Below are 13,522 nucleotides of genomic sequence, written 5' to 3'. Positions count from 1 at the left end.
ATATAAAATGTTATATATTATATGGCCCCATTTATATGCAATGTCTAAAAAAGCAAATCTGGAGAGACAGAAGTAGGTTAATGATTGCCTAGGGCAGGAGATGAGAATGGGGAGTGACTGCTAATGGGCACAGATTTTCTTTTTAGGATAATGGAGACTACTTAAAATAAGAATGTGGTTATAGTTCCACAGTTGTATAGATATAGCAGTGCTCACTGAATTGTATACTGAAACAAGTGAATTTTATGATGTGAAAGTTAAACCTCAGTAAAGCTTTAACAAAACAAAGCAAAAAGTCGGAAAGAAAAGAAGAAAACTGTGAAATGTTTTGATTACCATACTAAAGAATTGAGACTTTTAAAGCTCATCTATGTTTGTTTTTCTTTAGGATTAAAATCATGCAGAACATTGGTGTTACATTTATAAAAACTGGTCAATATTCAGATGCCATTAATTCATTTGAGCACATCATGAGTATGGCACCAAATCTGAAGGCAGGCTTCAACCTAATTCTTAGTTACTTTGCTGTTGGAGATCGAGACAAAATGAAGAAGGCATTCCAAAAATTGATTGCTGTTCCGTTAGAAATTGATGAAGATGATAAATATATTTCACCAAGTGTGAGTATGAAGAAGACTGCTGAATAGCCAGCTGTTAGTTACCCGTGCTTTTCTGTTTCTAGAAATGAAAAAATTGGAATGGATGGCTTTTTAGTTTTCATCTAGCCCTATATTAAAATGTTTAAATTAATTTGTGTGCTTTTATCAGTTTTGTTTATTATTTAAATTAGGTTGAGAATGGGACCCGATGAAATAGGACTAGAGATTATGATTAAAACTGACTACAATTTTAGAGAAAAAAGAGAAAATCTTACAGAATATAAGATTACATGCCATTTTTTAAGAAAAATATCTTGACTAAGGAACCTTCCCTAAAGCCTTTTTTTTACTGTTTTTTTTTTTTTTTAGTCATTGTTGAACAGAGGAAACTAAAACTATGTGTACTAAATAGATAAAAAATGAAAAGAATTCCCTATCTTTTGCATAGAGTGGAACATAAATCAAAAGTTATATTTTCAAAGACCTGAGGAGGAAATATTACACAATGTTAAGTGAAAATCCAAGTGAAAAAAAGGATATATATATATATACATACACACACACATAGATATATATATATCCATACATGAACATAAACTAGAAGGAAATATACCAAAATAGAAACAGTAATTTCCAGGCAGTGAGATAATTTTTCTGAATGCTTTTAAAATATTTTTCAGGTTCTTACATATAAAGTATTGGTATACTGCTGTATTATTTTATATTAAGCCAAACCATATGAAATTGCCTGTATTTATAGATGAAAATGGTATAATAATGTCAGTTTCATAAATTGAACTTAATAGATTTTCTTAATAGATTTTAAGGTTATTACAGCATAGTGGTTGGCTCTATCACTCAGTACTTACTCTTCCTATGCCTTAGTTTCTTTATACACAATATAGGACTAATTATAATAACCTACCTTATAGGGTTGTGAGAATTAAATGAAGTAATGAAGTGAAATGCTTAAAATAGTACTTGGAACATAGTAAGTGCTATTAACTATTATATAGTATTTTCATATTGAGAGAAAACAATATATTGTGAAAAAAATCATCTGTATTTTGATAGAGATATTGACTACTAAGGAATTTGACGATCATTATTTGAGTTTACAGTTTATACTGTCACACAGTTTCTGTATGCTTAGTCCTATTCTATCCAATCTTACCTTTTTTTTTTTTTTTTTAAAGATTTTTATTTTATTTATTCATGAGAGACACAGAGAGAGAGGCAGAGGTGGGAAGCAGGCCCCCATGCAGGGAGCCTGATGTGAGACTCGATCCCAGGACCCCAGGATCACGCCCCGAGCTGAAGGCAGACGCTCTACTGCTGAGCCACCCAGATATCCCCCAATCCGACCTTTTATCAGTTCCTCAGAATCTGTTAGTTTAAGGAGAATGTAGTTGGTAATCAGAAATTAAAAAGTTCTACTTTATATAAGGGAAAATAGTTTAGAAAGATTAATTTACTCTCCATTTTATGTAACGACTCATGGTAAGGTTGATTAGAAATCTAAGTTCTTGGTATTTACTTCTGAATTAATAATTTTTTTCCAATTTTATTTCCTAGGATGATCCACACACTAACTTAGTGATTGAAGCTATAAAAAATGATCGTCTAAGGCAAATGGAACGTGAAAGGTAATATTTTGCACCTTAGTAATATAGGTTTAATTTTTATAAAAGAATTGAATGTACATTCTGATTATTTCTCTCAAAACTTGTTATAGTCAGTATATTTCTCCAGTAAGGCTATTGTTTCACCATTTCTCTACATTACTAGATTCTCTTTTCTTCTTCAGAATAATAGTCCTTAGTCTGACCCCAGTTATTATTACTCAGTTACTCTTCTATTTTCTTGTAATTCGCTTTCCGTCTGCATTTGGTGCAATATTGGAACATTGCTTATATTACTTTTATTTGAAAAATTATATTTTTATGTATTTTTTCCCAGTCTCCCAATTAAATTTCAACTCCCAAGGCAAAGTTGTGCTCATTTCTTCCTTCCTTCAATATGGTACCTAGTCTCTGCAAGTATGTTTTCAAAGTTCTAATATTTACTGTATATATTAGGAGTATATCACATGATAGAGGGCCCTTAATTTTTTAAATTATGGTAGAATACACACCACATAAAATTTGCCATCTCAATTATGGTGCATAAGACTTCATGGTTTTGTTTTTGCAATGAGTTTTATTTTTTTAATTTCAAAATGTTGCAATTAAATGAATTACTGTTCAGAAGTCTCCCACTTTTCATACAAAAATACTGTGCTACTGATACAGTTGCAAGAGTTCAAATGGCTTCTCCTGCAGGAGAAATTCACAGCGTCCCCAGGAAAGCTGGAACCCTGGCCCCACCATCAGTGGCTCCCTAAGGACTGTGTACCTGTTACCTGGGGACAGGGTAGGCACTGATCCGCCCTCCCTCCCAATACACCAAGGCATCTTGGCCTCCAACACCAGCCCCTGAATCAATAGCAACTTACCATGTTTCTGTAGGTCTGTATAGGAGGAGGGGATGAGCTTTCCCCAAGACTTCATGGTTTTGGTAGTGTTATGTGCATTCACATTGTTTTATAACCAGTCTTCAGAACTCATGTGGATGTGTGTGTGTGTATAAGTATTGGGTCATATGTGAATTATTGATTTATTTATTATTCCAGTATAAGTAAGTTTATATTAGTTTTAAGTGTACAATCCTATACATTAGTCAGTGCTCATCAAGTTGAATTTACTCTTAATCTCCTTCATCTGTTTCACCCCAGAACTCTTTTGTATCTTCTCAAACTGCAGTTCTACTCATTGAACAACTCTCTGACCCTGCCCCAACACCTGTCAATCACCATTCTACTTTCTGTCACTATGATTTGGCTTTATTTACCTCATGTAAATGGAATTACAGTATTTGTGACTGGCTTATTACATTTATCATAATGTCCCTAAGGTTTATCCATGTTGTAGCATGTAATAGGATTTCCTTCCTTTTTTTAGGCTGAATGTATTCCATGGTATGTATAGAAGGCCTTTAATTTTTAGGAATTAGTTTAATATTAAAAATAACTTACTTCTTCTGGGAAGATGAAATAGACATAGTTTTCCCTGTTCTTCCCACTAAGTACAAATAGAAACCCTGGAAACTATATATATAACAAATACAAGAAGAAGGATGGAGAGAAGAGGGCAGATCAGCAAGGGACCTCTCAGGACCTGAGGAACAACATGGCAGTGAGTTCCACTCATGTTTCCCAAACTTGGAGCTGAAGAAGCTGGCAATCAGAAAATGACAATGGTCAAATTTTAAAAAACATAACCCCAAGAGAAGCCTGCTTTCTCTAGTCAAAGGACAAGTAAGGGAGTAGGCTAGCAAGACTGAAAAATTTGAGACAAATACCACACACACACACAAACTTTGACCCCTCACTCCCATGCATGCCAGCAAAAGTCAAGTGGGAGCCTAGCTTTACACCCTGATAAGGCTATAAAGAGATACCCATACCCCAAAAGGCCAAATAGGGAGCCAGGACTTTAATCTCCACAGGCCCTTAATGAGTCCCACCACTCTGCAGTGTCAACAAACAGCATATTGGGAGCCTGGAATTCCACTCCATGCAGCAGTAATGAGTCACTCCCCTCTTCTCCTAGTGTTAGAGAAACTAGTGGAGAGTTAGAACTTTCATCATCATTCACTGGTAACAAGGCCATCCCACCGTGGTATCAGTAGGGACCATGGTAGAAGTAAGAACTCCCATCCCGCTCAGCAGAAACAAGGAATTCTTCGCACCTTGGATATCAAAGCAGGTCCTGTGGGGAACCTAGACATCTGTTATCTGGCAAAGTGAGGTGATGTCTCTCCTTCCCCTTACTAGAGCAGTGTCAGAAAAGCCAGCTGAAATAGAAGATTTAAATAGATGTATAAAATACTGCATATTTTATGATACATATATATATATATATATATATATATATATATATATATATAAGATTTTATTTATTCATGAGAGACACACACACACAGAAAGAGAGAGAGAGGAACAGACACAGGCAGGGGAAGAAGCAAGTTTCCATGCAGGGAGCCTGACGTGGGACTTGATCCCAGGTCTCCAGGATCACGCCCTGGACTGAAGGCAGCGCTAAACTGCTGAGCCACCAGGCTGCCCCAAATATGCAGTATTATAATGCAGAAATGTCCTGTTTTGATCAAGAATACCAAGAACCAGGATGATTTAAAACTAATTGAAAAATCCAGTCACTGGATTTTTGCCAACATTGACATGACAGAGATGTCAGAATTATCTGACAAATTTTAAAGCAGCCATGATAAAAATGCTTCAACAAGCAATTATGAACATGGTTAAAGCAAATTTAAAAATACAAACTTTCATTAAAAAGAGTCTCAGCAAATATAAAGAACTTAATAGAAATTTGAGACTGAAAATTATAATAATTAAATAAAAGTCTTAGTGGATGGGCTCAACAGGAGAATAAAGAGGAGATGAAAAGATTCAGTGTACTGGAAGATGGAAAATGGAAATTACCCAATCTGAACAACAGAAAGAAAATAGACTAAAAAACAGAAATGAACAGAGCCTAAGTGACATCGGGACTATAACGAAAGATCCACAATTTATGTCATCAATGTCTTGGAGAAGAGAAAGATTGGACTAAATAAATAATGCTGGTAACTCCTCAAATTTGGCAAGAGAAACAAATATACAATATAAGAAACTGAATAAATATCAAGGAGAATAAACCCAAGGAAATCCATGTCAAGATACATCATGATTAAACTTCTGAAAATTAAAGATAAAATCTTGAACAGAGGCAATGAAAAACAACACCTAAGGGAAAGCAATTAGAATGATAGTGGAAAAGTCTTAAATCAATAACCTGAGTTCCCAGATTAATAAACTAGAAAAAGAAAAGCAAAATCATCCAAAGGAAGAAATAATAAAGAACAGAAATAATTGACATTGAAAAGAAAGTAACATCAATGAAACAGAGCTGATTCTTTGAATAGATGAATAAAATTGATAAGCTTATAGCAAAACTGACAAAGAAGACACAAATTGCTAATATCAGGAACAAACAGGAGCTATCACTACAGACTCTGCAGACGTTAGAAGGATAATAAGAGGATACTACAAACAACCCTACACCCACGAAATTGACAACTTAGACAAAATGGACCACTTTCTCAAAAAACACAAACGAGCACAACTCATCTGATGTGAAATAGATTATTTGAATATCCCTGTAAATATCAAATTTAATTTGTAATTTTAAAATTCCTGGAAAAGAAGTCTCTGGGCCCATATGGTTTTACTAGAGAATTCTAGCAGGTGTTTTAAACAAGAATTAACATCAATTCTATACAACTTTTTCCAGAAAATAGTTCATTTTATGAGGCTAGTATTCCTGATACCAAAACAGGACAAAGACAGTACAAAAAAAAAGGAAGGGAAACAATAGATTAATATCTTATGACTATAGATGCCAAAACCCTAAAAAAATACTAGTAAACCAAAACTAGAAACAAAATATAAAAGGAATTGTGTACCATAAGCAAATAGGATTTATCATAGGAATGCAAATTGGTTTACTGTGTAAAAACCAATGAGTATAATACAGGATATTAGTAGAGTGCAGGACAAAACCACATCATCATCTCAGTATAAAGCAAAAGATTTTTGACAAAAAACAATATGCTTTTATGGTAAATAGAAAAACCTCAACAGGCTAGGAGTAGAAAGGAAGTTCCTCAATCTGATAAAGAACATTTGTGAAAAACCCACAGTTTGATATCATACTTAATGGTGAAAGACTAAATGCTTTTCCCCTTAGGGCAGGAATAACATAAGGATATTCACTCTCATTAACTCAACATTGCACTCGGGGTTTAAACCGTGAAAATTAGACAAGAAAAGGAAGTAAGAGACATCCAGATTGGAAATGAAGAAGCAAATTACCTCTGTTTACAGATCACATGACCTTGTGTATGAAATATCCTACATAAAATTCTAGAATCCACTAAAAAAAAAATCACAGCTGATAAACAACTTCAGCAAGCTTGCAGAGGAAGAGATTAACATGTAAGAATCAATACTATAGGGCAGCCCAGGTGCCTCAGTGGTTTAGCACCGCCTTGAGCCCAGGGCCTGATCCTAGAGACCCAGGATCGAGTCCCACATCAGGCTCCCTGCATGGAGCCTGCTTCTCCCTCTGCCTGTGTCTCTGCCTCTCTCTCTCTCTCTCTCTCTCAGTCTTTCATGAATAAGTAAATAAAATTTAAAAAATAAGAATCAATATATACTACCAATGTACCATCCAAAGTGAAATTTCTAATTATGTTTACAGTAACATAAAAATAATTAGGAATAAGTTCAACAAATGAAATATAAAACTTATACTCTGAAAACTATAAGATGCTACTGAAGGATATGCTAAGTGGGAAGACGTCACATTTTTATGGATAGGCACTTAATATTAAGTTGGCAGTGTTCCCCAAATTATTTTATATATGCAATACAATCCATATCAAAATCCCAGCAGTGGTTTTTAGAAAATGACAAGTTGATCCTAAAATTCATATGGAAATCTGAAAGATCCAAAATAGCCAAAACAATGTTGAAAAAGAAAACCAAAACTGGAGGGCTCACACTACAAAAGTACACCAATGAAGTGTAGTAGTATTTTATGCTGGTAGAATATAGACATAGAAATTACTGGAATGGAATTGAAAGTCCAGAAATAAACTTTTACATTTATTACATTAATGAAAATTACATTTATACATTACATGAATGAAAGTGCCAGAGCAATTTCATGGGGAAAAGATAGTCTTTTCAACAAATGGTACTGAGAGAACTGGATATCCTCATGCAAAAGAATGAAGTTGGGCCTGTCCCAATGAAGTATGATCCATTACTTCAAAATGGATCATAGACCTAATTGTAACAGCTTGGAACTATAAAGTTCTTAGAAAAAAAAAGCAGTAATATTATTGATCTTGTGTAAGGCAGTTACTTCTTAGATATGACACCAAAAGAAAAAGAAATAGATAAATTGGACTGCATCACAATTAAAAGCTTTCATTCTTAGAACACTGTCAAGGACACTATCAAGAAAATGAAAAGACAATGTACTAAATGGGAGAAAAAAATTGCAAACATGTATCCAAGGCAGGACTTATTTCTCCTATATATAAAGAACTCTTCCAGTTCAGTAATAAAAAGGCCAGTAACCCAATTAAAAGCATACAAAGGATCTGAATAGATACTTCTTCAAAATAGATATGTGAATGCCCAATAAGCACATGAAAAGATGCTTTACTTCTTAGGAAAATGCAACTGAAAACCACAATGAGATACCAATTCATACCCACTTGTATGACTGTAACCAAGAAGACAGATAATAACAAATGTTGGTGAGGATGTGGAGAAATTGAAATCTTGTATGCTGGTGGCAGGAATGTAAAATGATATAACCACTTTAGAAAACAGTTTGGAAGTTCCTCCAAAGGTTTCCCAACAAAGGTTCCTCACACTTAACCTAGCAGTTTCCCTCCTAGGTATACACCCCAGAGAAATTAGAGCATATGTTGACACAATAACTTATACACAAATATTCATAGCAGCCGCATTCATAATATCCAAAAAGTGGGAACAATCCAAGTGTCCACAGCTGATGAATGGATAAGTAATAACATATGGTCTGTCCATATGACAGAATATTATTTAGCCGTAAAAAGGAATGATGTGCCGATATATGCTACAATACATATAAACCCTACAAGCATTATCATGATAAGTGAGAGAAGTCAGTCACAAAAGACTATATATTCTATGATTCCATTTAAGAGAAAGGTACGGATTAGACAAATCAATGGAAACATGTAGTACAGTTTTACTGTTTACTTTGCACTATTCTTCATTTTTACCCTTTCAGGTCCATAGACAGTGTAGGTTATGTAACTTCAGATGCAGAGCTTTATTTCTCCAGTGTTTCTTTTTTTTTCCATTTGTCAGCATGAACTGAAAAAAAATGAACTGTTGATCTAGATGGCAGTGGTGGCTTGCTAATCCCATTTCCTAGCCATGATTGTTAGCCTGACTTACCAACAAATTTCTAGTGTAACTGTCCACCATTTAGTAGGCTTTCATGGTGTGTTAGCTTTGATAGGTAATGTTTATACTTAACAAAAATCCAAACTCCTCTTCTCATGTTTCTCAATAAAACTTTTTTGTTTGTTTGATGTAGGAAAGCCATGGCAGAAAAATATATAATGACAGCCGCAAAACTCATTGCTCCTGTAATTGAAACATCTTTTGCTGTAGGTTATGATTGGTAAGAGAGAAATTCAATATAACTGGATGGATATGTTGTTTTCATAATTTATACTTTATTGACTTAGCCTTGTATTAGAAAAGTGAGTAATTATTAGTATTGACTTCTACTTACCAGACAAATAATATTGTGTGGTAAAATCAATGTAGGACATTCTAAAAGTTCTAATGTATTTTTCTTATTGCTTATATTATTTCTTAACTACTATGACAAGTATGCTACCATTCAATATAAGAATACATAATTAGGGATCCCTGGGTGGCGCAGCGGTTTGGCGCCTGCCTTTGGCCCAGGGCGCGATCCTGGAGATCTGGGATCGAATCCCACATCGGGCTCCCGGTGCATGGAGCCTGCTTCTCCCTCTGCCTGTGTCTCTGCCTCTCTCTCTCTCTCTCTCTCTCTCTCTCTCTGTGACTATCATAAATAAATAAAAATTAAAAAAAAAAAAGAATACATAATTACTTCCACTGTATAAATTCTAACCTGTATTCTCTTTCATTTTACTGTATTTTTCTCATTTTCTCCTTTTTCTACCTTAAGTTTGTCAGTAGTACTAAAACTTTCTATCCCAAGCAATAGCTCTCCTACCTAAAGGGTCTGTTGTCTCCTGATGTAATGTACTTCCTAAATAGAAGTGAAAAGTTTTATTAGAGTTGGAAAAATCTTAGATCATTTGTTGAATGAGTAATGAATTTGATTCTTACTTCCGCCCAGTACAGGAATCCCTTCTGTAGCATCACATATAGGTGGCCATTTAATTTTTGCTTGGAGTCTTCTGGTATTCAATTCATTTGTTTTATTTCTGAACATCTTTAAAGGTAGAAAAATCTTCTTTGTACTGAACCCAAAGTTGCCCCTTGTGGAACTTTTTTCTGTGATATTTCAAGCAAACATAGACTGAGTCTATGATCTCTTCAGTATGATACCTTACAGAATCTTATTGTACAGTTATAAAGTCAAGTACAGAAGAGTTAACTATCTTAGTTTTCTTTTTGTTTTTTATTGAGATATAATTTACATGTGTCATTATATCAATTTCAAGCATACAACGTAATGATTTGATATTTGTATATATTGCAAAATAATCACAATAAGTCTAGTTAACATTTGTCACCGTACATAGTTACAAATTTTTTTTGTGATGAGACCTTTTTTTTTTTTTTGTGTGTGTGTGTGTGTGTGTGTGATGAGAACTTTTAAGATGTCTTAGCAACTTTCAAACATGCAATACTGTATTGTTAACCACCATCAGTATGGTATACATTATATCCCATATCTTATTTATTCTATAACTAGAAGTTTGTATTCTGTTTTTTTAATTCTTGAGAGACACAGAGAGAGGCAGAGATATAGGCAGAGGGAGAAGCAGGCTCCCCACAGGGAGCCTGATGTAGGACTCCACCCAGGATCCTGGGATCACACAGAGAGAGAGAGAGAGAGAGGCAGAGACAGAAGCAGAGGGAGAAGCAGGCTCCATGCAGGGAGCCTGATGTGAGATGTGAGACTCGGTCCCAGGACTCCAGGATCACCCTTGGGCCGAAGGCAGGCGCCAAACCGCTGAGCCACCCAGGGATCCCCTGTCCATTCTGTTTCTTGAGATACATTGTTTCCCTGATTTAATTTGTACTAGTGGCTTCACAGTTGATTCTTGATGTTTTGTTTTTATTGATATTTTCAGTTGCCTGGCTCTCTTTTTTTGCATTCTTTGCTTCTGTCGCAGATTCAGGTTTTTCTTGGAGTTCTCCCTTACAGAATCTCTCTCTCTTGCTTCAGTTTCTATATGAAGGTTACTGTCTTGGCCTGGTATTAAATGTCATCTTCGGGGTTACTGTCCTTTCTCTTCTGGTTTTGATTTTTCTTCTTGTTTAACATTTTCTTTATTTTTCTCTTAATTTCATTCTTAATTAACCCCCTTAAGATCTTTTTGTGTACATCTATAAACATCTAATTCTGTTTTCATTCCTGATTGGGCATTTATTTGATCAGGCAAAAAATTTTAAATTCTAACTTGTAACTTTCTTTTAGAAGTTTAAAAGCATTTCTTCATTGCTAACAAGCTAGCATTATTAATTAGAAGTCTAATACTCTAGTTTCATCTTTGTTATTTGTAGGTGACCTATGTTTTCTTTCTGATGATTTTTAGAATTCCCTCTGTAGCTGTGTTATTCTGAAATTTCATAATGGTATCTTTGTCTTTTTTCCTGTCTTCCTCCTAAGCACTCAATAGACTCCTCAATTTGTAATCTATTGTTTCCTTTCAATTTGCGGAAATAGTATTATTATTTCCTTGATAATTTACTTGCTTCTTCTCTACTCATAAATTTCTATTAGTTAGGGGCAGCCTGGGTAGCTCAGTGGTTTAGCGCTGCCTTCGGCCCAGAGCTTGTTCCTGGAGAATCAGTATTGAGTCCCACGTCAGGCTACCTGCATGGAACCTGCTTCTCCCCCTGCCTGTGTCCCTGCCTCTCTCTCACTCTCTCTCTCTGTGTCTCTCATGAATAAAAAAAATCTTTGTGTGTATATATATATATACACACACACACACACACACATATTTACATTTATATGTAATATAAATTATATATATATAAACAAATTTCTATTAGTTGGTTTTTGGACCTTCTTATCACTTATCTTTCTTTTATATTTTTCAACTTTGCTTTGCTTTGCTTTCTGGGAGATTTTCTTGACTTTCTCATCCAATCCTTCCATTAATTATTTTGTCAGTACATTTTTGTTTTATATTTACAAGAGCACTTTCATTGTTTCTGGTTGTTTGGGTAAGGGGAGTCTATGAGCTTTGTTGCATGTAGAGGTGGAGTGCTCAGTGATTCCGTAAGAGCCCTGTAGGCAGGCATGTTGATTCAGGCGTCTTCTTAGCTCAGCCCCTCATTTCCCATCCCTGAACCCCAATCTCACCTGGATTCAGTGGGGCAGGAAATTCACTCCTCCATTGCTGCTTTCTTAGTGGAAAAGGAAGCTTCCTTTTCTCTGCTTTATAAGCCAGCACTTTCTCATTCTTCCAGAAGTTGTATTTGCTCACAGAGAGATAAATTCATATGTCTGCTGCTGTTTTGAATCTGAAGTTTTGCCAGTTGGTGCCGATAGTGATGAAAGGACTTTCTTCAGAGTTTTTTTTTTTTTTTCTTTTCAGATAAACAGTCCCAGTTTCTTTATTCATTTCAGATATAGTGTGTTTTTCTAAAATGACTGGTTTTCTACCTAACTAGTTGCCTGCCTAGTTTATAAATGAGTCCCTTAAAATGTGTACACAGTACTCCACTTTGTTTTGACTAGTGTTATCGTACAACAGAATCACTATATCCCTTTCTGTGGGCATCAAACCATGGTTCTAATCAAAGAACTCCTTCATCTGGGGAGGGGGGAAGCTTCCTCTCAATAAATGAACTGTTTATTTATCTGTAATTTACTGAGTAGTATATATTACTTATTTACTATTACTAAGTCTAACCTGAATTATCTTAAGGTTTACTAGGAGTACATATTAATTTTTCATGTTTTTACATTTTCAAAAGTATGATTATAATTGTGTCTTTGCAAGCTAGCAATTGAGTGAAATTTTGAACATTTATCAAACCTCAACCAGTTTAACATCTTCCACTAAATTAATGTTTTAACTCATCAAAAGTCATTGCTTTTGTCATATTAGACCTGAGATCAAACCAGACTAAGCGGTTCTACTCGAATACCATTTTACTTTTACCTAGGTGTATGGTTTTTCTAGAATATGTCTCTACTGGTAAATGATACCTTGTATTAGAAAAATGGTAGATTCACTTAAGAATTATTCACAAACTACTGTGAACTATGAAAATGAACATATTCACATTTATGTTAAAGATAGATTTTAGGAGATTTTTGGTGTGGATACTGATATAATGAAAGAAGGAATCTAAGTAGAAGACCCATTCTTTTACTGAGGTTCCAGATTTGCACTCACATATTGTTTTATCCAAGCTCAGCATTTTCCCCATGTTTATGAGATATCATTGACATATAATATATGCAGATGTAAGGTGTACAGTGTGGTGGTTTGAAATATATATCATAAAATGATTACCATAGTAAAGTTAGTTAACACCTCCATCTGCTCACATAATTATCTTTTTAAAATTGTGCTGCTAAGATTTTTTACTTAACTTTTTAAGTATATAATACAGCATTGTTAGTTATAGTCACCATTTTATACACTAAATCCTAAAACTTACTTATTCCTAAAAATTTCTGCCCTTTAACCAACATCTCCCTATCTCCCTTACCTCTCAGCCCCTGGTATCACCATTCTACTCTCTATTTCTATTTTAGGTTTTTCATATGAGTGAGAATATGCATTGTTTGTCTTTCTCTATCTGATTTATTTCACATAGCATAATGCCCTTGAAGTTCATTTATGCTGTGTCAAAAGGCAGCATTTCCTTTGTTTTATGGCTAAATAATACAACTTTGTGTGCATGTGTCTGTGTATGTCACATTTTCTTTGTCCATTATCTGTTCTGGACACTTAAATTGTTTACATTTCTTGGTTTTTGTGAATAATGCTATAATGAATGT

At 34.6% G+C, this 13,522-nt stretch overlaps 1 protein-coding gene across 7 annotated transcripts in view; it reads left to right on the top strand.

Annotated features, from left to right (window-relative positions):
- IFT88 (intraflagellar transport 88) overlaps window positions 1–13,522 on the top strand; it is a 136,059-nt gene that overhangs the window by 41,408 nt on the left and 81,129 nt on the right. For all 7 annotated transcript variants that reach the window (XM_025462759.3, XM_035719805.2, XM_025462752.3 and 4 more), the window contains exons 12-14: window positions 389–620; window positions 2,175–2,245; window positions 8,864–8,950. In XM_025462759.3, the coding sequence (XP_025318544.1) occupies window positions 389–620; window positions 2,175–2,245; window positions 8,864–8,950 (390 nt within the window). The remainder of the gene's footprint in view (window positions 1–388; window positions 621–2,174; window positions 2,246–8,863; window positions 8,951–13,522) is intronic.

The sequence above is a fragment of the Canis lupus genome, chromosome 25 (assembly GCF_003254725.2).
Source record: "Canis lupus dingo isolate Sandy chromosome 25, ASM325472v2, whole genome shotgun sequence".
Taxonomy (NCBI): Eukaryota; Metazoa; Chordata; class Mammalia; order Carnivora; family Canidae; genus Canis; species Canis lupus.
This window is presented reverse-complemented; position numbering and strand designations above follow the sequence as displayed.